General features: G+C 49.7%; 1 protein-coding gene across 1 annotated transcript; it reads right to left on the minus strand.

Annotated features, from left to right (window-relative positions):
• Positions 1–2,270: 2,270 nt before the first annotated feature.
• On the minus strand, positions 2,271–6,391 carry LOC123445066 (protein IQ-DOMAIN 13-like). The gene is made up of 4 exons (XM_045121993.1): positions 5,927–6,391; positions 5,567–5,672; positions 4,181–5,137; positions 2,271–3,378 (listed from the first exon to the last, which is right to left on the minus strand). The coding sequence occupies exons 2-4, from the start codon at positions 5,642–5,644 to the stop codon at positions 2,527–2,529; spliced, it is 1,887 nt and encodes a 628-aa protein (XP_044977928.1). The 5' UTR covers positions 5,645–5,672; positions 5,927–6,391; the 3' UTR covers positions 2,271–2,526.
• Positions 6,392–27,526: the final 21,135 nt, after the last annotated feature.

Raw genomic sequence — 27,526 nt, forward strand, 5'->3', positions numbered from 1 at the left:
CTTATAGCAGGAGGAGCTGGAGCTGTAGCAGGAGCAGAAGGAGCTCTCCTTGATGCCCTGGGAGCAGCATCATGAGTAGTAGGAGCTGTACTAGCTGGCCTCGGAGTAGCAGCATTAGCAGTAAGAGCTGTCCTAGCTGGCCTGGGAGGAGCAGCAAGAGCTGTGCTGGCTGGCCTTGGAGTTGGAGCTGTAGTTGGAGCAGCAGCAGGAGCAACACAAGAAGAAGGAGCTCTTCTCCTTGGTGCCGTGGGAGGAGCAGTAGTAGTAGAAACGATTGTGGGTGTATCAACTCCTCTGTTTTCCTACAATTACAACATAGAAATGTTTGAAACTGCTACTTGAGATTAATATAGAGAAAGTTGGAAGAACAATTACCTGATGTTGGTTAATTCTCATTACTATGGCTGGTTTAAGAGCCTGGTTGCAACTAGTGTATCTATGCCTAGTCTTGTTGCAATTGCTACAAGTGATAGCGCACATCCTAGATGTATCCTTTGGAGCAATTGCAATTGAAACATCATGATTACAAGGAACTCCAGACATGTCCCACTTCCTACAACCACATGTATGCAATAACAAGTTAACTACATATGTGCTTTCTCCACTTGTCACTTGGAAGAGATGAGGTCCAGCTTTGATAGGGTGACAAAACCTAGAATGATGTTTTGATTTCTCTAACTTCTCAGCTTATGTTGGGCATATCTGCCACTTAGCAGTCTTAGCCTTTCTTCTATTTGCATTGAACTTCACTAACAGCTTTGTTCTGATCCCATCTACCATAGTTCTAATGGATTTGCCTCTCACATCAAATATCATCTTGTTAAAAACTTCACTTATATTGTTGACTACCAAGTGATTTTTGTAGTTATTGTCCATTGCATGCCTAGCCCATGTATGTTTTGGTATCTATCTCATACACCGCTGGAACACCAATTCCAAACAATGGAACTTAGTCTTCAAAAACTTGACCAATGTTCAAATCACTAGGTCTTGGAGCATCACTTGTGATGACTGTCATGTTCACCACCTTCTCACCTTTGACAACTAGGTCATCCAACATTTCCTCCACCTTATCATTATCTGTCAGTTCTTCCATTCGTGAAACCCCAACACCTGGATCTCTAACATAGTACATAAAGTTTGTCATCCTATATCCTTCAAGCTCTATTATTGCAATCAGATTATAAAATGTTATATCATCCACATTTAGGCTTCTTTCTAGATTATCTCTGTCATGAAAATGGAATCTGACTTCCCACACTTCATCATTCGATCTACAAATCAAATAAAAGTTAACTTTGAGTTAACAATTCAGTTAAAGTAAATGAGCAGTACAAGTTTTAGTTAAAAATTCAGTATACAGTTTGAGTTAAATTTTAGTACAACCCTAGAATCCTAACCCTAGAACATATTCACTTAAAGATTCAGCTAGTTCTGACCACACAAAAAACCTACAACCTTAATACTAGAACACTATAACTCCATACACCCGGAACCCTAACCCTAGAAACCAAATCAGCGTAGGAAAAGAGAAAACTTACAAGACACCACCGAAGGAAGATGCGTAGTGATGGCTCCCCTATGGATCTTCCTTCACCGCCTTGGCGAACGCCCTCGCCACCGCGTATTCAAGATAGTAAGCTGGGGACGGCGGATGCGGAGGAGGAGCCTGGGATGGGTTCGAACTACCGCACACCTATGTTAGATCTGCAGGAGCACCATGGGCACCGAATGCATCATGAGCACCACCATCGCCGCCATTGTCACCGCCACACGAGGTGGCCATCACCGGGGGCGAGCAGGGGCAAGAGAGGAGAGGGGTGCGGGGCGAGAGACAGGGGAGCTGGAGAGGGAGCAGGGGGGACTGTCTCACCACGAGCGACCGTTGCGGCGTCCCGACCGTTTTGACCGAAACGACGCCGTTTGTCGAGCCGTTAGGCCACGTCGGCATTTTCAGGCCCACGTGTCAGAAAAGAGCTCAAACGAGCCTAACCGGCCGATCAATGCTTTTTGCAACGATTTAAAGATTTTTCCGGTGTTTGTAACAGATTAATAAATTGGTAGTTTTCTATAACCTAGCCTAGCGGTAAATGTGGTGATTTTTTGCAATTGACTCCATTAAAATGAAGTATCTCGTTCTCGGAAGAACATCATTTTCTTACAGAGGGTCGGCAATCTGGGAGACATCTGATGAAATTTTGTCGAGACAGGCGATCTCGAGGCGCAATTTTTCCACCATGGACGATCTTATGACAAGGACACGCAAACCGGGACACATACGAATGCACACAAGCTATGTTCCACGGATTCCGCCGTACTTCATTTACATCACATCCACCGGCCCCTCAAAAACGGAAGGCCACGCGCCAAAGGGAAACCAGCAACCACGGGTAAACCAAGCACAACGAATCACACTAGCATCATCAAACGAATGTGACATGCAAGATCCACAGAGACACGCACCAAAGACCAAACCAAGCACACGATACACATTGTTACACCGGGCAGAAACCAAAGTATCACGAGCTACTTGAATGACCGCCGGCCGACGCCGGCCGGCATGGACACGGTGGAGTCGACGCTGAGCCCGCTGACGGACCGCCGGTGCTTGTGCCGGCCGCCCCCGCCCGCCGTGGACGCCGCCGGCGTGCCCACCCGCGACGGCGCGGCAGACTGGTCCCCGACGCCGCCGCCCCTCCAGAAGGGGCTCTTGGCCCAGCTCCCGATGCTCTGCCCGAGCCCGAACGAGAACCTGGGCTTCTGCTCCGCCGCGCGCCGCTCCTTTTCCAGCTGCTGCTGCAGCACGTGCGCGCGCGCCCTGGCCTTGGCCGACGCCGACATGGTCGGCGTCATGTAGTTGGGCACGCCGAACGCCGGGCAGCTCGTCAGGCTCTCGTCGTCGCGGACGCTCCCGCCGCCGTGGCTCGACGGCGGCGCCGCCCCTCGTGCGCCCCGCGCGGGCTTGCTGGGCTGCTTGTAGTAGGCCGACGCCACCGACCGCGCCGGCGTGTTCGCGGCCGTCGTCATCGGCGTCGCCATGCTCATCTGGCGGTGCGCGGCCGTCGTCGAGATCGGCGTCATCATGTTCATCTCGCGGTGCGCGGTCGTCGTCGACATCGACATCGACATCGGCGTCATCATCATGTGCGTATTCATCTCGCGGTGCCCGGCCGTGGACATCGGCGTCATCATGCTCATGCTCATCTCGCGGCGCGCGACGGCGAGCGTGGGCCTGGGCCGGCTGACGGCGGGCTCGACGTGGCGGGGGTACTCGCGCTCGTGGCTGCTGCGGTCGATTGGCGACCACCACCAAGGGTTCCGGCCCGACTGGAGGTCAGCCAGGATCGCGTGGGCCGCCATCGGCGTCGACTTCATCACCTGCACCCACCCACGTGCCCAAGAGAACACCGACATGAACAAATTAGGATGCTCAAAAATGCCAAAAACAAATCAGGAGAGGAACACATTATCTTCTAATAAAATAACCGGATTAATCACACATCGTGAGACAGACAAGTGCAGGGAAAACATACCATTAAACCCTCCAAGTACCTACTGACAACGACAGCACGCCTAGTTTGAGATAAACAACACGATGACGCTACACCTTTGAGGCTTTGACAAGGAAAAACGTTGACAGTGCGGTTTCAGTTGGCCCATCGACGCCATCGAATCGAAGCAGCAGAAAAAGTTTTCACCACCTACACTACGCGTCTCCCTCAGACGATTGCCCAAGCATCCTCGTGCTGTTCTTGCTGCAACATGCGCTAACTACTGCAGTTGGACTGACAGAATGCATGAACAGCTCGTGCGAGACCGACCGCAGACAAAACACATTCCAACTCTCCAACAATGACGCTACACCTATGGGTGGAAAAAAAGACGGTAGCTTTTAGCTGGCCGATCGAAAGTATTTTCTCGCACCTACCGGTCTCTATCGGGAGGATGAAGGGGAGAGATGGATGTTGGGTCACCCTCTCGCTAATATGCCGTAACCTAACTACTCCCGCTGCTTGACTGACGGAAGGAATTCATCTGTCGCTTTTGCTTCTTATACAGATTCAGATTCAGACGTACGTGATCGATCGTGCTGTGTGCGTGTGTATAATAATTTTTCTGAAAGATGATACTGTACGTACGTAGACTCGTGGAGTACGTATGTATGTACGTACGTACGTACCTGGTGGGAGTAGGAGTAGGCGAGGGCTCGCTCGCGCTTCATGACGGCCTCCGCCTTGCGCTTGGTCCGGGCGTCCGCCTCGTCCCGGCTCAGCAGGCTGTCGTCCCACATGCCGCCGTCCTGCGAGCCGGAGCGCCACATGCGGCCGTCGCGGAGCGTGGCGCCGTGCCGGAGGTTGCGCCGCTCCATGGCCTCCACGCGGCTGGCGCGCACCTGGGACTGCACGCGCACCAGCGTCTGCATGCACCGCATCGCGTGCGCCGTCTGCCGCCGCACACTCGGGCCGCGCACCACCGCCTGCAGCCGGATCAGGCCCCGCAGCGACCGGTAGCTCCGGCGCGCTGAGTAGCCCCGGAACGCGGCCTGGATTGCCACTGCGGCCGCGCGGGCCTGCTCCGGCGCCACGGCCCGCTGCCTCGCGCGCGTCCTCATGTGCTGCTGCGGCGGCGGCTGCCGCCACTCGGCCATCTCGGCCCTGCCCTGCTGCAGCCGCTGCAGCCTCTGCTGCTGCTCCCTGTCGTGGTCGAACCGCCGGATGAGCGGGGGCGGAGAGGACGGCGGCGCGGGCAGCTGGAGCACCGCCGCGTGCTGCTGCCGCTGCTGCTTGTCGGCGCCGGCGTCGCGCTCCCGGTCACGCTCGCGATCACGCCCCCACTCCCGCTCCCGCTCGCGCTCGCGCACCGCGGGCGTGGTCGGCGCCGTGGCGGCGACGGTGGCGGTGGTGGGCTTGGCGGGGGTGATCTGGTACTGCGCCGGCGGCCTGCCGTAGTACTGCCGCTCCATCTCGGCGTCGCCCAGGATCTTCTCGATGCTGCTCGGCTGCCGGTACAGCGGGATGCTCATCAGCGGCGCCGGGTCGGCGTGCTGCCGCGATCGCCCGAACCCCCATCGCTTCTTGTCCCTCGCGCTCCCCCGGTACTGCTGCGGTGGCTGCGGGTACTGCGCTACCAGCTGCACCTGCCATGAATCCATCCCACCGCTCAGTTAAACTTCTTCGACAGCTAAAACTCGTTGAAGATTACTAGTGCTGATTCACTGAAGAACTCAAAATGCAGAGGCCGGGCGATGCCTCCTTTCAGGAACTCAAACGTAAAATGTGAGAAAACGAAAATACAAATTATGTACTGTATTCAGATTTCAGATCAACGAACAGTATAAAGTGAGCCTGTACGTACATAACTGTGTATTTGTCGCTACGATATTGCTGCACCTGTCTACATGCGCATAGAGCTTGCATGCAGCGATTGCTTCAGGGCAAAGCCTGGGTTTCGGTGAGCAACCAACTTTTTTTCCCAACACATGTGGCCTTTAGTTTCTCTATAATGACCTTTGCACGTTTCAAGTGGTACAGACACATTTTTGGGAGTTTAAAGTGGCAGTACTCACATTTGTTGGCTTGTCCTTGGGGTTTGTGGTGAAGGCCTTCTTGAGCGCAGTGATCCAGCCGCTTCCCTTCTTCCCCATCTCCTTAACATTTCACCCAGTCACACCCCTGCAACAACAATTCCATTGATAACAAGAAATCAACAAGGATTAATGAACATGAAGAAGATTGGTCAAGAGCATCAAGACATTAGTAGAGTTTCAACTTCTTGACCTGCTAAGTAGTGGTGCTAATACATTCACAAATATAAAGGGAAATCATGTAGTCTCTGACGCCAAGTTTCACCTCAAACAAAACTAGCTTCTTTCCTAATATAAACAAGGCAGAAGATAGTAGATACATGCAGCAAAGTCCAGCCATACCTTGTTTGAGCTTCCCCTGCCGCCACAAAGCCTTGCTGCTGATGCTTCAGTAGAGTAGCATCTCATGGCAGCAAACCCGCACCCGTTCTTCAGTCCTTCCAACTCTCTCTTCGTCCCAGAGAGGTGGCTATCTTATAGATCCTTTACCGGATTGGGTGGCCGAGGGGAGCTGCCCACTTCCCCACTCGATGACACCCAACCAACCTTGCTTCACCAGCAAGCCTCACGAGGAGGCAGCCAATTGTCAGCACGGCTTTCAGGAGGAGGAGGAGCACTGCTCCGGTACGCCTTGCCTTTGCTGTACTTCAAACATACATTCATGCATCTTTGGAACTGGACCTCTCCGGATCCATGTGTGATGTACGCAGGCACAACATGGCTTGCCTTGCTGCGCACAGGCTTAACTGTAAGGCTGCGATCCGGTTGGTCAGTGCAGGGAAATGAATTTGAAAACCACACGAGGAGTCCACGGGAAGTTGTGCGTCTGTGAGGGGTTTTAGCTGGCGTGAGAGTGAGGGTTCAGAGACACGATTAGCCGGTCAATCGGGCAGATATGGTAGCTTACCTTCACCTGATGGTCCTTGTTCATCTGTTGCCCTGCGCTGTCGATCGCCTGATCGGGCCGGTAACGATTTGGCAAGCTGATGATTCAGTTTTGTCAGTAGCATCTAGGGCATTTTGCCAGTGGGCAATGATCATGTCATGCTCGTGCTGGTGGGTGGTTAAATCCGATGCCTGATCATTTGTATTTTGTAACCATCATGTGTGTGTTCGAGCGGCGCAGCTGTCAGTCATTTGGTCACTAGCTTCATGTGCGTGTCATCGCTCAAATGCTCATGCACACTTGCTTAAGGCTGAATCCTCTTTAGACAGGCGTGATGATGGTTCACTTCCAACAATGATCGTGGTTAGCGTTTCTTCCGGCAAATTTACCGTCAGTCAGAGTGTAGCATCTTGGTGGGTGGGACCCTTGCTGGAAAGAAGCCCCCCTGAAAAGGCAGCCAAGGGCCCAAAACGGATGGTGTTCATCAGCCTTTTTCAGTAGCTCTCAAAATGAACTAAATTACAGAGTTAAAACAGTGATGTGGCCCCCACACCTGTGCCGAAGGTGGTGTAGAAGTAGGGGATGTGTAGGTTTGAGTGGCTTAAGTAGGCATTGGAATCTTGCTTGCAAGGTACTTCAATCCAAAGACCAAATGGGAGATAAACATCTCCTAGAAAGAGGCGTAGTAGGCTAGTTGGTTCCATCATCAAAATCAGGGGCAGGGCTTAGTGCTGGAAGTTGCTCCTAACAACCCATGTAGGCCACATCCATGGCCCTCTTGGTCAATTCTCTCTTCATCCTGAAACCATCTGCCTCCTAGTTGTATTGGACCCATCACCTCAAATACTGTTGCTTGTGCATGCATTGCCCCTTGCTTTATTTATCTATTAAACTAGGCACCTTTATGCTTTGCTTGTTGTGGTACTAGTGGAAAGAACAGCCAGTTGTGTAATTCAGCGTATGATATATGCCCCAAGTGTGACCATCCTTAGGTGTCAAGCCTACTTTTAAGCATAACCAAACGTGCCAAGATGCAAAAAATGCGTGTATGTTTTACTTGAAGCAAAATCGCTTTTAAGCAAAGCAATTAGGTGAGTATTGATCATAATACAGTTCTTCAGTTAACATTCTGCAGTTTCCTTTTTCTTTTTTTCAGACTAAGACGGCATGACTTATTTTTTCTTGTTCCGCGTCGTTGAAGCAGAGTTTAAGCAATTCGGTGAGTATTGATCATATTTCTGTTGTGATTCAAAGACTTCATTTTTCTGCTGTTTTTAGTCGTTTTGAAAGTCTGTTGAAAGACTTGGGTGTCGAAAAAAAAGCTTGTTTACTGAAGCTGGTATTAGAGATAATCGACCTATAGTATTTAATTTAATAGACTCGGTAGTGCTTCCGGAAACAGTTGTCAAGGGGAACCAAGCTAGAGGTAATTGAGATTAGTTATCAAATATCTTATTAACCATTGTCGCGCCTCTTGAGAAATGCCGACAACGTAGCTGGCCTATGAATGATTCAAACATAGTTTCGGCTATTCAATTGGTTAACATATGTAATAGAAATATCATGACAGTTAAAATTTTGGCCTTCCCGAGAGGATTCTGTGAAAAGATGGTTACTCCTCTGTCCAATGATTATCCAACATATGTGACGAGCGCCCTGTTTCCCCGGCAACAATACATCAAATTGCATGTATCACTTCTTGACATGGTCTCGTTACCAAAGACGAAAGTTCCAGCAAGTACTGAATGAAGGAGCACCATTGCACACCTTCATGAGGCCATGGTTCTGGCGTTAGTAAGTTATACTCTAGCACCATACCTTCTTTTACATGCTTCTCATGTTTGTAATTATATCTGGGCTTCCAAAGTGTCCGCGACAAGAAAGTGTTAGAGCATCTACAGCCGACCTTGCAAATCCACTCCCTCAAATGCCCGCGGACGCGTCCGTAAACAATAACCGGACGTCCCTTATTTTTTGCCTTCCACATCTACGCCCCTCATATCCGAACCCTCAAAATCATACAACCTATACAACGCTACCCAAACATAGATCAACGACGAAGTTCATCGGATTGGCCGAATAAAAGGAGCATAGTTCATGGATGTTCATCGGCAAATCCTAACTATGAACTAGCTAAAACAGGTAAAATATAAACGAAGACAGGACAGTCACAACTTCCTCGCCGGCTCTTTGCCCTTCCGGTCGCCGGCGCAGCTGTAGGAGTCGGTGGGTGCTGCGGAATCGTCCAGGTCGTCGGACGAGGAGCCGAGGTCGTCATCGTCGTCGTCGGAGAGCTTGACGATCCATTTTAGCCGCCGGACCTCCCTATCTTTCTCCCGCTTGAGCTTGATGAGCCGAGCCGCCTCCGCCGCTGCCTCTGCCGCCTCGTGCTCGGACTACTCACTGGCAATCCGCAACGCCTTCGTGTTCTTCCGTCGGAGCCGCCGTGCGTCCGTTTCCGCAGTCGTAAGCGACCGACGGTACACCCATTCGAGGAGCCACGCATCCTCGTCGGGCTTCGCCTCCATCCCACGGCGGCGATGCACGAATTGCTCCGCCTCTGACTTCTCCATTTGCCGTTGCCGTTCGCGGAGGGTGACGCGCGCCTCTGATTCTGGCGTGCGTGTCCAGGCCAGCGTGGCGGGCACAAGCACCCACCACTCCCCACGTGAGGGGGCAGCAACCGACGGGGCCAAGGGACGGCGCAGGGGAGGAGCGTATTGCGCAGGCCGCCTGCCTGAGCTACACACGGACCGGGAGGGGACATCGCTAGCATCCGCGCTACGCCGGACGGGAAGCGGCGAGGCTGCCTATCTGGAGCTGCCCCTAGTTTCCACCTTGAACCGCTCCAAGGCGATGCAGAGGACAAGCTCATACTTCGGATCCACGTCATCGTTGGAGCGGTTCATGGAGCTCGACATTTTGTCGGATTCGATCGGATTAGGTGCGGGGAGAGGAGAGGACAGAGTAAAATGAGTGCAAAAAACACAATCGGATCGGACTTACCTTGTGCGTCATCAAATCTCTTGTTGAGAAGGCCGAGCTCCTTTTCGAAGCTCTTGAGCTTCCGATTTATCTCTGCTAACTCCACGACGTTGGGGGCTGCTGCCGAACACAAGGTCTGCATAACAACACATATGTGTTATGTTGGAAATATGCCCTAGAGGCAATAATAAAGTGGTTATTAGTATATTTCCTAGTTCATGATAATTGTCTATTATTCATGCTATAATTGTATTAACCGGAAACCGTAATACATGGGTGAATATATAGATCACAATGTGTCCCTAGTGAGTGTCTAGTTGGCTAGCTCGTTGATCAATAGATGATCATGGTTTCCTGATCATGAACATTGGATGTCATTGATAATGGGATCACATCATTGGGGAATGATGTGATGGACAAGACCCAATCCTAAGCATAGCTCTAGATCGTGTTGTTAATCTGCTAAAGCTTTTCTAATGTCAAGTATCGTTTCCTTAGACCATGAGATTGTGCAACTTCCGGATACCGTAGGAGTGCTTCGGGTGTATCAAACGTCACAACGTAATTGGGTGATTATAAAGGTGCACTACAGGTATCTACGAAAGTGTATGTTGGGTTGTACGAATCGAGACTGGGATATGTCACTCCGTGTGACGGAGAGGTATCTCTGGGCCTACTCGGTAATCCATCATCATATTGATCTCAGTGTGACTAAGGAGTTAGCCACGGGATGATGTGTTATAGAACGAGTAAAGAGACTTGCCGGTAACGAGATTGAACAAGGTATAGGGATACCGACAATCGAATCTCGGGCAAGTATCATACAGATAGACAAAGGGAATTGCATACGGGATTGATTGAATCCTTGACATCGTGGTTCATCCGATGAGATCATCGTGGAACATGTGGGAAACAACATGGATATCCAGATCTCGCTGTTGGTTATTGGCGGAGAGATGTCTCAGTCATGTCTGCATGTTTCCCGAACCCGTAGGGTCTACACACTTAAGGTTCGATGACGCTAGAGTTGTAAAGAGAATCGTATGTGGTTACCGAAGGTTGTTCGGAGTCCCAGATGAGATCCCAGACGTCACGAGGAGCTCCGGAATGGTCCGGAGGTAAAGATTTATATATAAGAAGTCCTATTTTGGTCACCGGAAAAGTTTCGGGTTCATCGGTAGTGTACCGGGAGGGTGCCGGAGGACCCCCGGGAGGGGTGTGACGACCAAAGGAGTTCATGGGCTGTTAGAGGAGGTGGACCAGCCCTTATTGGGTTGGCCAAGGTCTTCCCTAAAGGCCCATGCGGCTAGGGATAAAGGAGATAAGGCAAAAGGGGTTTAAAAGGAAGGAATCCACCTCCCTTGTGGGAGGTGGACTCCTCCCTAGTTCGGCCGAACTCCTCCTCCTTGGAGGAGGGGAAAAGGCAACCCTCCCTCTCCCTCCTCCTATATATACTTGAGGTTTTGGCCCTTTTGAGACACACAATTGATCTCTATCAAGGCGCAACCCTACCTCTCTATTCTTCCTCCTCCGCAGCGCTTGGCGAAGCCTTGCCGAAGAACCACATAGCTCCACTGTCACCATGCCGTCGTGCTGCCGGAGCTCTCCCTCAACATCTCCTCTCTCCTTGCTGGATTAAGAAGGAGGAGACGTCACCGGGCTGTACGTGTGTTGAACGCGGAGGCACCATCTTTTGGTGCATAGATCGGAATCCACTGCGATCTTAATCGCTGCGAGTACGACTCCATCAACCACGTTCATAGTAGTGCTTCTGCTTAGCGATCTTCAAAGATATGAAGATGCTCTACAACCTCTCTCGTTGTTGGTTTCGCCATAGATAGATCCTTGCATGGCATAGGAAATTTTTAAAATTACTACGATCCCCAACATGTTAGACACCCGAAGTTATAGGATTTTTAATCCTCTGCGAGGATTTCTTAAATCGTGCGAGAGTCTCGGAGACTATTGCTCACATTAATATTATTAGTGTTTTTCTTAGCTGTTTAACCCCCGCATGAGTTTTTCAAACTACCAGAGGGCTCGGGGGCTACCATACATGAGGATTGCATAAACTTATGAAATAAATTATCTTTGTCAAAGGATATTACATTATTTACCTTGAAGCCCGTCAAGAGGCCGCCGAAAGCCTACTTTAGTCCGCTATCAACAGACTAAATGCTTTGTAAAACTGCACCCATAAGAGTGTGATGTTCTTCAGTGATGGAGGAGCCATTTATAGCCTCCTCCATCATGACCGGCCACCCGGTTTTGGCCCGCTCTGCTACGGGTGGCTCCGGTGATGGCACCTCGGTTTCCCCTCTTTGGCAAGATGGAATGGACAACTACAGAAGCTTGGGGGTCTCCGGGACCTTCTTCGGAGAGAGCTCGGCCTAACCGGTCTCCTCTGCTTTGTTTGCTAGAAGGGATTTTCCCTACTGGTCTTCGGTGACCGAGGTGTTAACCTCGACCATGATGTCATCACCCCCGCCCCCCGTGTCCGGCCTAGAAGGGGGAGTAGTTCATGATGCGATCCCGCTCTCCGCTAGTTCGGTTGGCGGAGAATCTCCCTTTGAGGCCTGATCAGTGGGGAGATCGCGGTGTGGGCTACGACATGAAAAATATGCATGTGGTTAGTAATGAACCTTAATAAGGAAGAGCGATAGAGTTTTCGGATTCATACCTTTGGGCCAGGGGCTTGACCCTAGGGTTCCTTCGAGGAACCAATTTGAAAGCCTCAGACTCCCCGGAGGAGTCCAAGCTATCATTGAACAAGGCCACCTTGGTCGTGCATTGCCTTTTTGGGGCGGGAGGGGGCTGATCCCCCTCAGTGTCATCGGACGCCGCCCTCTTTCTTGTTCGGGAGTGTCGTTCTCCTCTCGTTCCTCTTCTTGCTCTCCCTCAAGAGGAGAAGGGGCTTGGGTGTCCTCAGACTTAGTGTCTGGAGGCCTCCTCGGGCCTCCTCCTCCTCGTCCTTCATCTTCTCCTTCTCCTATGACACCGTGTATGGCTCCTTGACCAGCATTTCCATCAGCAAGTCCGTCCTAGGTCCCTCTGGCAGTGGTGCCGGGCCATTAATCTGTTTGGCTTTCTCTAGCCAGTTTCGCGAATGTGGGGAAGAAAGGGTTAAGTGCCTTGTTAAAAGGTAGCACCTGAACACACAAGTACAAAATTGACATACCCCTTTAGGAGAGTGTGCGGCTTCAAGGCCAGTGTCTTTGTCCTCGGCCAACCAGACCTTCTGGGACTTAAATAAGATGAAAGGATCGATATGGTTGGCTAGAGGGGGGGTGAATAGACAACGACCACTTTTTAATTAAACCTAACAAGTTAAGGTAAACACTATACGGGTTCACAAATAATATGACAAAGAGGTGACCCCTATAGAAGCTACCAACAAGACCTATTAAGACAAGTGAGATATAGTCACAAGTAAAAGCAAATACAAAGTAAAGGTTAGAGATAACCACAAGTGGAACCGATGGAGACGAGGATGTGTTACCGAAGTTCCTTCCCTTTGACAGGAAGTACGTCTCCGTTGGAGCGGTGTGGAGGCACAATGCTCCCCAAAAAGCCACTAAGGCCACCGTATTCTCCTCACGCCCTCGCACGATGCAAGGTACCGTGATTCCACTATAGGTGCCCTTGAAGGCGGCAACTGAACCTTTACAAACAAGGTTGGGGCAACTCCACACAAAGCTTGGAGGCTCCCAACAAGACCACGAAGCTTCACCACAATGGAATATGGCTTCGAGGTGACCTCAACCGTCTAGGATGCTCAAACACCCAAGAGTAACAAGATCCGCAAGGGATAGGTGGGGGAATCAACTTTTCTCTTGGTGAAAGTGTGGATCTAGGCCTTCTCAACCAATCCCTAAAGAATCAACAAGTTTGATTGGCTAGGGAGAGAGATCGGGCACTTTTAAGCTTGTGGAGCAACAATGGAGCTTAGAGAGGTAAGAGATAGAGTTCCTCAGCTAGAAGAACCCTTTATATAGTGGGGAGAAAATTCAGACCGTTTTCCCACTCTCTGCCCGAGATCCAGCGGTACTACCGCTGGGAAAGAGCGGTACTACCGCTGCCTGGCGGTACTACCGCTGGACGCAGCGGTACTACCGCTGGGGCTTCCAGCGGTACTACCGCTGGCACCAGCGGTACTACCGCTGGCCCCTTGGTAGTGCATAAGCACTACTACCGCCGGGAAAGTCTTCGCAAAAGGGTCCGTCCATGAACTACCGCTAGGTAGGTGGAACAGGGCACCTGGAGCGGTACTACTGCTGACCAGGGGGCGGTACTACCGCTGGCTAGCGGTACTACCGCTGTTAAGCGGCGGTACTACCGCCGGACAGCGGTACTACCGCTGGGTGCAGCGGTACTACCGCTGGCAGTCCAGCGGTACTACCGCTGGGGACCATTTTGCAAAGATGCTCAAGACGAAATAGGCGAGGGCCGCTCCAAACAAGGAAGGGGAGAATTGTGACGTGTGCGTGTGTAAAGATAGATTCCACCCAAACCTTTCCACTACGGATCCCCTCTTAATAGTACGGCTTTCCTATGACTCAAATAAAGAGAATCGTAGAGAGCGCTGTGTTTCCGTTCCATAAGAGAGGAGACGAGTTGTCTTGTGCCGTTGACGAGTGTTACCTGAAACCTTGACACACACGATTAGTCCTGTACGGTACTGTCATCAATCACCAAAATTACTTAGGCATAAACTATGCCTCAACAATCTCCCCCTTTTTGGTGGATTGATGACAATACCGGATTTGCATAGATAATAATATGAGAATAAAAAGATAGAGATATATGACATATGACTCACATCATATGATGGAAATAAATCTGATCTCACATAAGAAAGATCATGTCTCACACAAGATAGCAAACGAATCAAACCAAGTTCAAAGCAAACCATACGAGATAAAGCAAAGCAAGGCAAAGATCGAAGTGAAAGCAAATCCTAGACTCTCTCCCCCTTTGGCACAAGACACCAAAAAGGGGAACACCTAATGCCACAGGTAACTACTCCTCGTCTTCAGGATCACCAGACTCGTCTGTCCCCTCCTGGTCGGTCTGCTCCTCCTCTTCTGCCTCATCGCCAGACCACTGGTACCCCTGAGCCTGCATCCAAGTGGCCTCCGGAGTGATGTCGTCCTCGGAGCCGCTGGAGATGTCCACATCCAAGGTCCTGAGAACACGCTTATGCCTCTGGCGGCTCTGCTTCTGAGCCACATGTGTCTGGTACTGTCCCTTGGCCTGCATACAGAAAAGTGTCTTCATCTTGTCCTGCAGTTTGTTAGCCCAAGATGGCATGGCAGACGAGCGGGGTTGAGAGGCAGGTCCTCTGCCAGCAGCGGTCTCTGTATCAGTGTCCATGTGCTGAGAAGATGAAGATGGGTTTGCCCACTTGTCCTTGACGCGCAGCTTGATTGGGTCATGCACAATGTAATCATACTGTGCGTAGAGCACCTCATCCGGAAACGCCTGTTGCCACTTATGGCTGATGTATGCGAACAGGTAAGGCCCGTAGATAGGAACCTTACGGTTGATGATGCAGTTCCAGAGCTCTGTGAACATCACATCTGCAATATCCAGGGGAGCAGACTCCTGAGACATAGCTTCCTCACACAGTAACAGCATCTCAGCCAAGTGGCCATGGACCTCATCGAAGTTACCACTCCGAGGGAAGAGGGTGTTGCGAAAGATGCGATGCATGATGTCCAGGTGCTTGGGAAGCACCCCCTTCCTCAGATATAGTGACTGCAGTCTGTCCTTTGCGAGGGCCCTATCAGTGGGGGCTGGAGCGTGAGGACGCAGCCCAAGAGGAGTGTCAGCACCCTGAAAGTCAATGTGAAGGAACTGCATGAACTCTGCCCAAGAACCGGTCATCTTCTTTGACCCAGTCATCCATATCATGGAGCGCTGTTCATCATGGGAGAAATGGACTGTGACATAAAACTGAGCAACTGCCATGGGATCAAAATCCGTCTTGAAGGAGATGATGTTTTTGATGCCCAGCTTGTCAATCAGAGCGAGGGCATCACCAAAGTACTCCATGTTCCGCTGAAGATGTGCCAGATCAATCCACTGGACAGAGACAAAGTTCTTCTTGAAGTTGGCAATAACATCTCGATAGATCCTGCAATGGTCCTTTACCCAGACATGGTCAACACCATCAATCTCCTCCCTCTCCTGGAGATAGTGGTTCTTGGTGCGAAATCGCAGAAAGTCCTTGGGGACATTGTACGGACATTCACCCTCTTATGAGCGACCTTTTTGAAGGACTTCTTCTTGGGAGGCAGGCCAGACGTGGCAGACCCCTCGGGCGCCTCTGGGTTGCGAAACTGTTTGGATTGCGTTTCCCGTGAGGGGTTCGAACGGCGAGCAGAGCCACCTGTGATACAGACCACAAAGCAAGAAAGAGGCGACAAGAAGAGTCAAGGCAATGAATCTTGAAAACGCGAAACAAGTAAACACGGATTGCTAAGCAAAAACAAGCAGAAAATACACGTGAATGCTCTGGCGGTAGTACCGCCACCCCTGGCGGTAGTACCGCTGGGGCCTGGCGGTAGTACCGCCACCCCTGGCGGTAGTACCGTTGGGGCCTGGCGGTAGTACCGCTGGGGGTCATAGAGGTAGTACCGCTACCCCTGGCGGTAGTACCGCTGGGGTCCTAGCGGTAGTACCGCTACACCCCGGCGGTAGTACCGCTGGGGGTTTGACTTTCAGATCTACACATATAGAACTCGTTTTCGATGGCATGGACTGAATATGAACACTAATACGTACACCCCAGCCCTACTGTCATGAGAAACACATAGTAACACGAGGTACAAACATGCCTAGGCAAGAGAGAGCACGTTTTAGATCTAATCCAAAAGTTCAAGTATTCGATCTAAGACGATGAAATCCTAAACCATGGCAGCAATCATAACAACAAACCATTGGACCTATACTCCCCTCAAATATTTCCTTCATGCTATCCAATAACTAGCCATAGGATCAACAAGATGAATCCAATCCCCAATGCTCCTAACCCTAGAACACGAAGAACAACCAAATAGAAGAAGGGAGGAGCTTTTGTTACCGGGATTCATGGCTTTGGAGGAGAAGGAAGAAGTGAAGCAGCCCTTCCACACCAACGGGGAGAAGGAGCTCCACGAAGTGAGATCCAATCGGGGGGTTTTCGGTCTAGGGGAGGGAGGAGCCGCGAGGAAGAAGAAACATATGGGAAAATCGGGCTCCCCCTCCCTTTATATAGCCCAAGGGGTACGAACAGCGGTACTACCGCTGGGGTGCAGCGGTAGTACCGCTGGGCTGGCGGTAGTACCGCTGGGGTCCTGGCGGTAGTACCGCTCCCCCTGGCGGTAGTACTGCTCCCCCTTGAAACCCTAGAAATTTTCTAGCCGGTCGTGGTAGATTTTGAATCCTGGCGGTAGTACCGCTACCCCTGGCGGTAGTACCGCTGGGGTCCTGGCGGTAGTACCGCTCCCCCTGGCGGTAGTACCGCTGGGGTCCTGGCGGTAGTACCGCTACCCTGGCGGTAGTACCGCTGTACATGTTTCAACAGGCTAGGAAAACGGGAAACTTGGGCATATGACAAGTGAGTAAAAAAAATGATTTCCAAGAAAATGTACTGACTTGTCATTGTATATCCTCTCCTTCATACGCAAGAGAGGATGGAGGGGCGGTGGCCGTGGCCACCTATGTTTGAGACAATGGTATGACACCGCGAAGAATTATCCTTGGGTTCATGACCAATGCTCGTCTTTGAAGCACAAGTACCATTTGACAATGGCTAAAGTGAAAGACTAGATTGATTTACGCATAATGGGGGGAGGGAGAGTTCATTGAGAGAACAACACTCCCCCTATGTCCATGCCTACATCTAGACCAAGATGAAATGTGAAGTGAGGTGCAATATGCCTAGTTTCAATCCACATTACTTGAATCAATGATATTTAGCTCATGCCTTAACTCCCGGAACCTTGCTTCATCTAGTGGCTTGGTGAAAATATCTGCAAGTTGCTCTTCAGTGTGGATGAAGTGAACCTCAATATCACCTAGCTTGATATGTTCACGGATGAAGTGATGACGAATATCAATATGTTTGGTTTTGCTATGTTGCACTGGGTTGAGGGAAATCTTGATGGCGCTTTGATTGTCACATAGAAGAGGCACTTTGTCACAAGTGACACCATAATCCTTTAAAGTTTTCCTCATCCATAGCAATTGAGCACAACAACTTGCAGCCGCGACATACTCAGCCTCGGTGGATGATAAGGAGACGCAGTTCTGCTTCTTTGAAGACCAGCTTACCAAAGAGCAACCAAGGAATTGGCATCCTCCAGACGTTGACTTCCTCTCCACACAATCTCCAGCCCAATCTGAGTCAGAATAGCCAACTAGATTGAAGTTTGCTCCTTTGGGATACCAGAGGCCAAAGTTTGGGGTATGAGCCAAATATCGAAAGATTCGTTTGACAGCCATGTAATGACTTTCTTTTGGTGCGGATTGAAACCGTGCACATATCCCTACACTCAACATAATATCCGGTCTAGATGCACAGACGTAAAGGAGGGATCCAATCATGGAGCGGTATACCTTTTGATCCACAGCTTTACCATTGGGATCACTGTCTAGCTTGCATCTGGTTGGCATGGGAAACTTGACCGGTTTGACATCTTCGAGCTCGAACCGCTTGAGCATGTCTTGAGTGTATTTGGCTTGTTTGATGAATGTCCCTTCTAGACCTTGGTTAATCTCGAACCCGAGGAAAAACTTCAACTCTCCCATCATGGACATCTCAAACTTCTCAGTCATTAGTGCAACAAATTCTTCATTGAATGAAATGTTAGGAGAGCCAAAGATAATATCATCAACATATAGTTGGCATATGAACAAATCCCCTTTAACCCTCTTAGTAAAAAGAGTGGGATCAATCTTCCCAATTTCAAACCCACGATCTTGTAACAACTCAGTAAGGTACTCATACCACGCGCGTGGGGCTTGTTTAAGGCCATAGAGTGCCTTATTGAGTTTGTACACATGATTGGGGAGCTTGGGATGTTCGAATCCCGGGGGTTGTTTGACATATACTAACTCATTCAAGGGACCATTAAGAAATGCACTTTTCACATCCATTTGCTGTAATTTGAAGTTATGATGAGAAGCAAATGCAAGTAACATGCGGATAGATTCTAGACGAGCAACAGGAGCAAAGGTTTCACCGTAGTCGATACCCTCGACTTGGGAGTAGCCTTGAGCCACCAATCTTGCCTTGTTTCGAATCACAATTCCATTCGCATCTTGCTTGTTCTTAAATATCCATTTGGTCCCAATGACATTATGTTCCTTCGTTGGTCGAGGCACTAAATCCCATACTTGGTTGTGCTCGAAGTTGTTAAGTTATTCGTGCATGGCCATAAGCCAATCCTCATCATCGAGCGCTTCCTGTACCTGTTGAGGTTCACAATACGAGACAAACGCGTGATGCTCACAATAATTCCAAAGCTGTTGACGAGTAGATACTCCCTTTTTTAAACTGCCAAGAACATTCTTCATAAGGTGTGATTTGACTCTCAGCTTGTTCGCATTCTTGGCTGCTCGACGCTCCAAGAGTTCTTCATTAGATAACGGAGGTGCGTCGCCTTGTTTCGCTTGTTTGCTCTTGCGTCTTGAGCCGGTTGTTGGAGCTCCAGACGGGAATTGTGAGGCAGTCTCCTGATCATCTTGTCCTTCGACTTGAGCAAGTTCACTGGTTTGGTCTTGTATTAGTGGTTGCTCTTGATCTTGATCTCGTGTTGGTTCAAGGTCTTGGGGTAGTGCTTGAGTGGGCATATCACCATTGTTAGGCAATTGATCTTGACCGAGAGCTTGATCAACTTGTTGAGAGTCTTCTCTTTGTTCATCGGAAGCGTGTGGGGCTTGTGGGGGTGATGGCTCCACTTGAGTAGAGCATTGTCCTTCTCCTTCGGCCACAAGGGGTTCCTCAATGGGGAGTATTTGACCAATCCCCATTCTTCTTATGGCTTCGGGAGGAATTTCATCACCTATATCACAAAGACCACTTTGCTCCACTTGGGAGCCATTATTTTCGTCAAACTCCACGTTACACGTCTCCTCAATTAGTCCGGTGGACTTGTTGAGGACACGGTAAGCATGAGAGTTTGTAGCATAACCAACAAAGATACCCTCATGTGCTCTAGAATCAAATTTAGCTAAGCGAGCTCCCTTTTTAAGAATGAAACACTTACAACCGAATACCCGGAAGTACTTGAGATTGGGTTTGTTTCCAGTTAGAATCTCATACGGAGTCTTGTTCAAGCCTTTGCGGATGTAAAGCCGATTGGACGCATGACATGCTGTGTTGATGGCCTCTGCCCAGAAGTTGTATGGAGATTTGAATTCTGCCATCATTGTTCTTACAGCGTCTATCAAGGTCCGGTTCTTCCTTTCTGCCACGCCGTTTTGCTGAGGGGTATATGGTGCAGAATATTGGTGCTTTATTCCCTCATCACCTAGAAACTCATCTAGGGTGTAGTTCTTGAACTCGGTGTCGTTGTCACTCCTAATCATCAGGATCTTTGCTTCATGTTGACGTTGCGCTTCATTGGCAAAGTTGATGACCGTTTGTTGAGTTTCACTCTTCCTTTTGAAGAAATATACCCAGGTATATCTTGAGTAATCGTCAACAATGACTAAGCAATACTTTCTGCCTCCAAGACTATCAAATGTTGGAGGACCAAACAGATCCATGTGAAGAAGTTCCAATGGCCTCTTAGTGTAGATAAGAGTTATTGGACGATGAGCGGTTTCATGAATCTTTCCTTCAATGCAAGCACTGCAAACACGATCTTTAGCAAAGCTCACATTTGTTAGTCCACGAACATGGTCGCCTGTCAGAAGACTTTGCAAAGATCTCATATTGACATGAGCTAAACGTCGATGCCAAAGCCAGCCCACGTCAACTTTAGCCATTAAACATGTCGCAGTCTTAGTGGGTCGCTTTGAAAAGTTTACCACATAGAGACCATTTTCGACATGTCCAACATAGGCTACTTTAAGAGTCTTGCTCCTTAGGAGGACCACAGTGTCAATATTAAAGAATGTGGAAAAACCCATGATTGCAAGTTGACGAACGGAAAGTAAATTGTAGGCAAGGGACTCAACAAGCATGACCTTCTCAATAGAAAAATCTTGAGAGACGACCACCTTACCAAATCCCAATACCTTTGACGAGGATGCATCGGCGAATTGGACATGGGTGGGCATAGATGGAGAAGGATGCACATCCACCACTAAGTCCTTGCTTCCGGTCATATGATTTGTTGCTCCACTATCGAGCAACCATGACACCCCACCGGAAGCAAACTCCTGCAATAGATCAAGGCTTGGTTTTAGGTACCCATTTTTTAATGGGTCCTTTCATGTTAGAGACAAGGGTCTTAGGAACCCAGATAGCCCATTCAATATCTTCATCGTAGGAACCAATAAATCTGGCATAAACATGCCCATCACTAGCACAACATAACACATAAGAGGAATTGAGTTTGCCGGCTGTGTTAGTAGGAGCGGCTTTGCCCTTCTTGAGGTTCCCATAGTCCACCTTGTTCCTGTTCACCTTCTGAGTCCCCTCACCCTCCTTGACAAAGATGTCCATGAGGGTGAGAGATCGTTTGTTCTTGTTCTTCCTTTTACCTTTTGACTTGGAGGTAAGTCCAAGTCCTTCCTTTCCTACAACACCCTTTTGAGTGCTCAAGAGATCGTTCAGACTCTTCTCACCTTGTCTGCATGACACAAGGCCCTTCTCAAGTTTCTCCTTTAACTTGGCATTTTCCTCCACAAGATGAACATGCTCACAACAGGGGTTAGTCGCACAAGTATTATCAATTAACACAAAGGGAGGACAAGTAGAGATCTCCTTGGTAAGCTTTGCTTGGAGTTGATCATGGGACTCTTTCAGAGCGAAATGAGCACCTTTCATGGCTTTGTGGGCCTTGTCAAGTATGTCAAACTCTTCTTTGAGTCTGTCACGGCCAACCTCAAGAGCATACTTTTCAGATTTAAGCATGCGAGTAAGAACAACATCATGATCTAGTTTCTTTTGCATTTTAGTGCAGTCATCGTTATATGACTCCTCAAGAGCCAAGCGAAGAGTGCGCTCTTCTTCTAGAGTACTAGATAATTCGGCAATTTCATCGGCATAGTCACGGCTATGTCCATGAAGCTCGGAGATGGTCTCCTCATGAGACTCAATGAGGTCACTGGCCTCACCCAGTTGTTCCAAGAGGGCAACAAAATGCTTCTTGGTTTCTCCCTTAATAGTGCATAGAAACTTATCAAGATCATGCTCATTAAGTTCTCCAACATCACTATCTTCTACACAATTTAACAATGAAGGAGCAGAAGCAATGTTGGTCTTAATGATAGGAGTTACCTGATTGGTACCTTTTGCCATGAGGCACTTGGTGATGTGGTTCTCGTTGGGGGCGTTGAAGAGAGACACCTTCTGGGAAGGAGTAGTGGCTATAGCAACAGTTGCCGTTGCCACTGTATCATCATCATCATCATCATCAGAAGGATACTCCTCCAGGGCCACCATTCCTTTTGGGTGAGGTTTCTTCACAAAGTTGTTCTTGATTGGAAATGACTTGGTTTTGTCTTTGCGAATGAGTTTGCCTCCGTTGTCTTCTCTCTTCTCATAGGGGCATTCTGCCACGAAGTGACTCACGTTGCCACAGTTATAACATGTCCTTACTCGTTGTTTGGGTTTGAATCCACTTGAGTTGTTCTTGTTGAAGGTTGGTCTTGAGTTCCTTTTATTTCCCCAGAATTGCCTTGATGCAAGAGCCATGTGCTCATGATAGGCATACTTTGTGTCTTCCGGGCAGCTCTCCTCTTCCTCATCTTCTTCTTCTTCTTCAAGCATTGCTCTTGCTTTCAACGCAAGTTTGGATGAAGTGGTTTTTGATCGGACACGAGCAAGTGCATTGTCGGCTGTTTCATTCATGATTGACATTGCAATGAACTCATCCAACACTTCACTGGAAGACAAGGAGTGGAAGTCTGGCCGCTGACGAATGACAAATGACATGGCTTTATTGAAAGGCATGATGGCTTTGAGAAACTTGCGCTTGACCCAAGTGTCATCCACATCCTTACTCCCATGGTCCTTTAGTGCCACAGCAATAGCCGTCACCCTCCGATAGAGATCACGAGGGTCCTCTTCTTCCTTCATCACAAACTCATCGGCCTGATCAAGTATCACTTCATAGTTGGATCGTTGAATACTTGAGCTTCCCTTGTACAACACCATAATATGCTCCCAACAATCCTTGGCCAATGTGAAGGGACGTAAGTGGGGAAGATCTTCAGGTGGCACAGCAGACTGGAGAATAAACATCGCAGAGTGATTATATTGATTGTCTGCATCTTCTCTTGGAGTGAGGTTGCTTGGGTCATGGGGGTAATATCCTTGCTCGATAATTCTCCACAAGTTTGTTGAGCTGTGATTCAAATGAGACTTAATAGAAAATACCCAGTTAGCAAAGTCACCTTTTACAAGTTTAGGAGGAGGACCAACAGGATTAAGACGAGGTGCGAGAACGGGTCCTCCATATGTCATGGGAGGTGGAACCGAAGCATGTGTTCCCGTTCCATCCTTTTCGTGAGGTGAAGCAGGTTGCATACCTTTAGCCGCTTCCTTAGAGGAGTTGGCCTCCGAATCGGAAATGGTGGGTTTAACCACTAAAGCCGGTTCGGGTGAACTTTTAAGACCATCAATTAATTCCTTAAGCATGGTTTTGACTTCGCTCGTCAAGGACGTCTTGAGGGCGGCCATAGCCGTATTCAAGTCGTCCCTTGTGACCGAAGTCAAGTCCATGTCCTCGGGTTGCCCACGGTTAACTTCCTCTCCGCCTTCCATACTCTTCGGGTGGTTAAACCCTTAATAAAGAGACGTGGCTCTGATACCAATTGAAAGGATCGATATGGTTGGCTAGAGGGGGGGGTGAATAGACAACGACCACTTTTTAATTAAACCTAACAAGTTAAGGTAAACACTATACGGGTTCACAAATAATATGACAAAGAGGTGACCCCTATAGAAGCTACCAACAAGACCTATTAAGACAAGTGAGATATAGTCACAAGTAAAAGCAAATACAAAGTAAAGGTTAGAGATAACCACAAGTGGAACCGATGGAGACGAGGATGTGTTACAGAAGTTCCTTCCCTTTGACAGGAAGTACGTCTCCGTTGGAGCGGTGTGGAGGCACAATGCTCCCCAAAAAGCCACTAAGGCCACCGTATTCTCCTCACGCCCTCGCACGATGCAAGGTACCGTGATTCCACTATAGGTGCCCTTGAAGGCGGCAACCGAACCTTTACAAACAAGGTTGGGGCAACTCCACACAAAGCTTGGAGGCTCCCAACAAGACCACGAAGCTTCACCACAATGGAATATGGCTTCGAGGTGACCTCAACCGTCTAGGATGCTCAAACACCCAAGAGTAACAAGATCCGCAAGGGATAGGTGGGGGAATCAACTTTTCTCTTGGTGAAAGTGTGGATCTAGGCCTTCTCAACCAATCCCTAAAGAATCAACAAGTTTGATTGGCTAGGGAGAGAGATCGGGCACTTTTAAGCTTGTGGAGCAACAATGGAGCTTAGAGAGGTAAGAGATAGAGTTCCTCAGCTAGAAGAACCCTTTATATAGTGGGGGGAAAATTCAGACCGTTTTCCCACTCTCTGCCCGAGATCCAGCGGTACTACCGCTGGGAAAGAGCGGTACTACCGCTGCCTGGCGGTACTACCGCTGGACGCAGCGGTACTACCGCTGGGGCTTCCAGCGGTACTACCGCTGGCACCAGCGGTACTACCGCTGGCCCCTTGGTAGTGCATAAGCACTACTACCGCCGGGAAAGTCTTCGCAAAAGGGTCCGTCCACGAACTACCGCTAGGTAGGTGGAACAGGGCACCTGGAGCGGTACTACCGCTGACCAGGGGGCGGTACTACCGCTGGCTAGCGGTACTACCGCTGTCAAGCGGCGGTACTACCGCCGGACAACGGTACTACCGCTGGCTGCAGCGGTACTACCGCTGGCAGTCCAGCGGTACTACCGCTGGCACCAGCGGTACTACCGCTGGGGACCATTTTGCAAAGATGCTCAAGACGAAATAGGCGAGGGCCGCTCCAAACAAGGAAGGGGAGAATTGTGACGTGTGCGTGTGTAAAGATAGATTCCACCCAAACCTTTCCACTACGGATCCCCTCTTAATAGTACGACTTTCCTATGACTCAAATAAAGAGAATCGTAGAGAGCGCCGTGTTTCCGTTCCATAAGAGAGGAGACGAGTTGTCTTGTGCCGTTGACGAGTGTTACCTGAAACCTTGACACACACGATTAGTCATGTACGGTAGTGTCATCAATCACCAAAATTACTTAGGCATAAACTATGCCTCAACATAAGACCTTCCACATCTTGTCATGTGTGGTGCACTAAAAGTGAAGCATGTTGGCAGGGTCTGTGGGATTGTAGAACCACATCGGAGCGGCCCGTTGTTGGCAAGGTAGGAGGCGACGGAAAACTATGACCTGAACCATGTTGGCCAGTTCAATCCCCCTCTCGATCAACTTGGAGATGCACCTCTGCAGCAACTTCACCTTCGTGATTGACCCCCAGTCGAGCCCCTTCCTCGCCCAAGACACCAGCCTTGTGGGAGGTCCGGATCTGAATTCGAGGAACGCAATCCAGTCCGCACCGCGTGGTTCGGTGATGTCAAACCACTCCCTTTGCCAGATTTTTGCGGTATCTATAAAAGTACCGTCCGACCACTCTACCCGGGGGAGTTTGCTGATCATCGCCCACAGTCCGCCTGCTCGCTGCCAACTACTTTCGTCTTAACATTGAAGACTTTCAGCCACAAGCGGAAATGTGGGTGGACCCGTCGAAAGGCCTCGCGGACAATTATGAGGCCGAGATGTGCAAGAAAGAGTTCGGGGTGAGATCGTGAAAATCTAACCCATAGAAGAACATCAGACCGCTCACAAAGGGGTGAAGCGGGAAGCCGAGTCCCCGAACAATATGAGGGACAAACACCACCCTCTCGCCTTGCTTCAGTGTGGGGATTACCTGGACCTTCTCTCGGGCGTGATGGGCTACGCTGGTCGGCAGATAGCCGACGCACTTTAGCTCTTGGATGTCGCTATCGGTGACGCAAGAGGCCTACCACTTGCCCTTTGGACCAGAACCGGCCATGGACGAACTGGGGGAGTGGTTTGAGGAGATTGAAGGGAAGGTTGAATATAGGTGCTCAAAGCTCAGAATATCGGGAAGGCAATGGCAATGCGGGATCTCAGAAGCGTGTGGAGGCTGCGGTGGTTGTTTCCCTTTTATAAGTTGTTGTAATACCAAGAGCCCCTTTAGTGCGCCGCGGACCTCGCCACTTCCCGATATAATTGTGCAGTTATGCGAATGTGGGATAGCCCAAATCATGAACCGTATCCCTTAAAAAACGGGGCACGGTCTCCATATCGATGGGATGTGCTAATGAAGGAAGTGCCTCAAACCGCGAATCGAGTTTTTTCTAACTAGTGAGTGGTCATGACCGGCTACGACCTTTCGCTAAAAAGTTGTCAGACAAAGACACCGTTCATACTTGAGCGGTTGGCCTTTGAGGCTAATTAACACATACTGCTCCGAAATAGGAATGTCATGGGCGGCCAAACTGTGTTGGACGAACATAAATGAGGAGAAGAACTTGTCCCACAAGCCAAAGACTTTGGGCGCGAGAAGCTGCTAGGAATTAAGACTACGACATTGGAGGCCAGTTTCGGGGGCTACTGAGGGAGTCCAGGACTAAGGGGTCCCCGGGCCGCCGACCTATGTCTACAAGCTAGAGTCGTGGGTCGCTTTATGGTTATCATTGAAGGCCCGAACTATAAGGCGACGCCGAGTTCAGGATGGAAACTTCCGAAGCCTTGGCGTGTGTTCCAAGTCAAGATGATAATATCGACAAGCTTATTCCTTGATGTAACCGACCGTATGTAACTCTAGGTACCCCTGGTGTTTATATAAACCGGAGGGTTTTAGTTCGTAGAGGACATCGACAAAACCACCATCTAGGGTTTAGTTCATCTAATCTCCTGGTAGATCGACTTTGTAATTGTCATACCCACATCAATATAATCAAGGAGGACATGGTTTTACCTCTTTGAAAGGGGACGAACATGAGTAAATACTGTCCATGTGTTCTTGTTACCCATTGATCCAAGATCTGCTTCTCGGGACCCCCTACTCGAGATCTGTCGGTTTTGACACCAACACCGTCCTGCTGGCCGAAGTACTAGTCGAAGATGCAGTATGGATCGAGGTAGATCTGCTCATCGCTGGAGCTGTCCTTGCCGTCGATGTCCACCTTCGCCTCCTTCGATGGCAGCCCGACCATTTGCAGACCGCCCGATTCTGCTCTCGGGTGAGGGCACGCGTGTTCCTTCGTTGCCGTTCATTCACAATACAGGCACGGATGGCTTCCCTCTCAGCGGCTGCCCGCGCCGCCTCCACCACCACCATTTCTGCTGAGATATGGGCCTCAACGGCCCTTATCCTGTCCTTCCACGGGGGGCCGCTTGTTCCCGGTGAGACTCATAACCTGCTCGACCGGTGATGGGGAAGGGGAGATTTTTTCGGTTGTAGGGACCGCGATGATCCAGCCACACAGGACCCGAGCGCCCTTTGAGCCGCCGCTATGAAGTCGTGCGAGACATATCCTTGCCTCGATCGGCGTTGTCCTCCTGGGAGCAGCTGAGTGCAATGCGGACCGCCATTGCTTCCTCCAACTGGCACGGGATGACACACAAGTCGATGGATCCGGATTGGTCGAAGTCAAATCTGCTGCGTGCCATGTCGGAGATGGCCGAAAATCGCTGAAGGTGAGCTTGGATGGCACAGGGAGTGAAGGAAAATGAAGTGTGAAGTGGCTAGGATTTGGTCTGGCAAACAGATGTGGACAAATATATGTGGGATCGTTGCGGGCTAGCGTGGGCCTGGATGACGTGACGGATGCGCTC

The sequence above is a fragment of the Hordeum vulgare genome, chromosome 3H, assembly GCF_904849725.1.
Source record: "Hordeum vulgare subsp. vulgare chromosome 3H, MorexV3_pseudomolecules_assembly, whole genome shotgun sequence".
Classification (NCBI taxonomy): Eukaryota; Viridiplantae; Streptophyta; class Magnoliopsida; order Poales; family Poaceae; genus Hordeum; species Hordeum vulgare.

Excerpts from the sequence above, each read along its gene's own strand:
- LOC123445066 (XM_045121993.1), bottom strand. The coding sequence starts at position 5,644 with ATGGGGAAGAAGGGAAGCGGCTGGATCACTGCGCTCAAGAAGGCCTTC. Across the intron at positions 5,138-5,566 it reads CCAAGGACAAGCCAACAAAT|GTGCAGCTGGTAGCGCAGTA; the intron begins GTGAGTACTGCC and ends GATTCATGGCAG. Across the intron at positions 3,379-4,180 it reads CCTACTCCTACTCCCACCAG|GTGATGAAGTCGACGCCGAT; the intron begins GTACGTACGTAC and ends GGGTGGGTGCAG.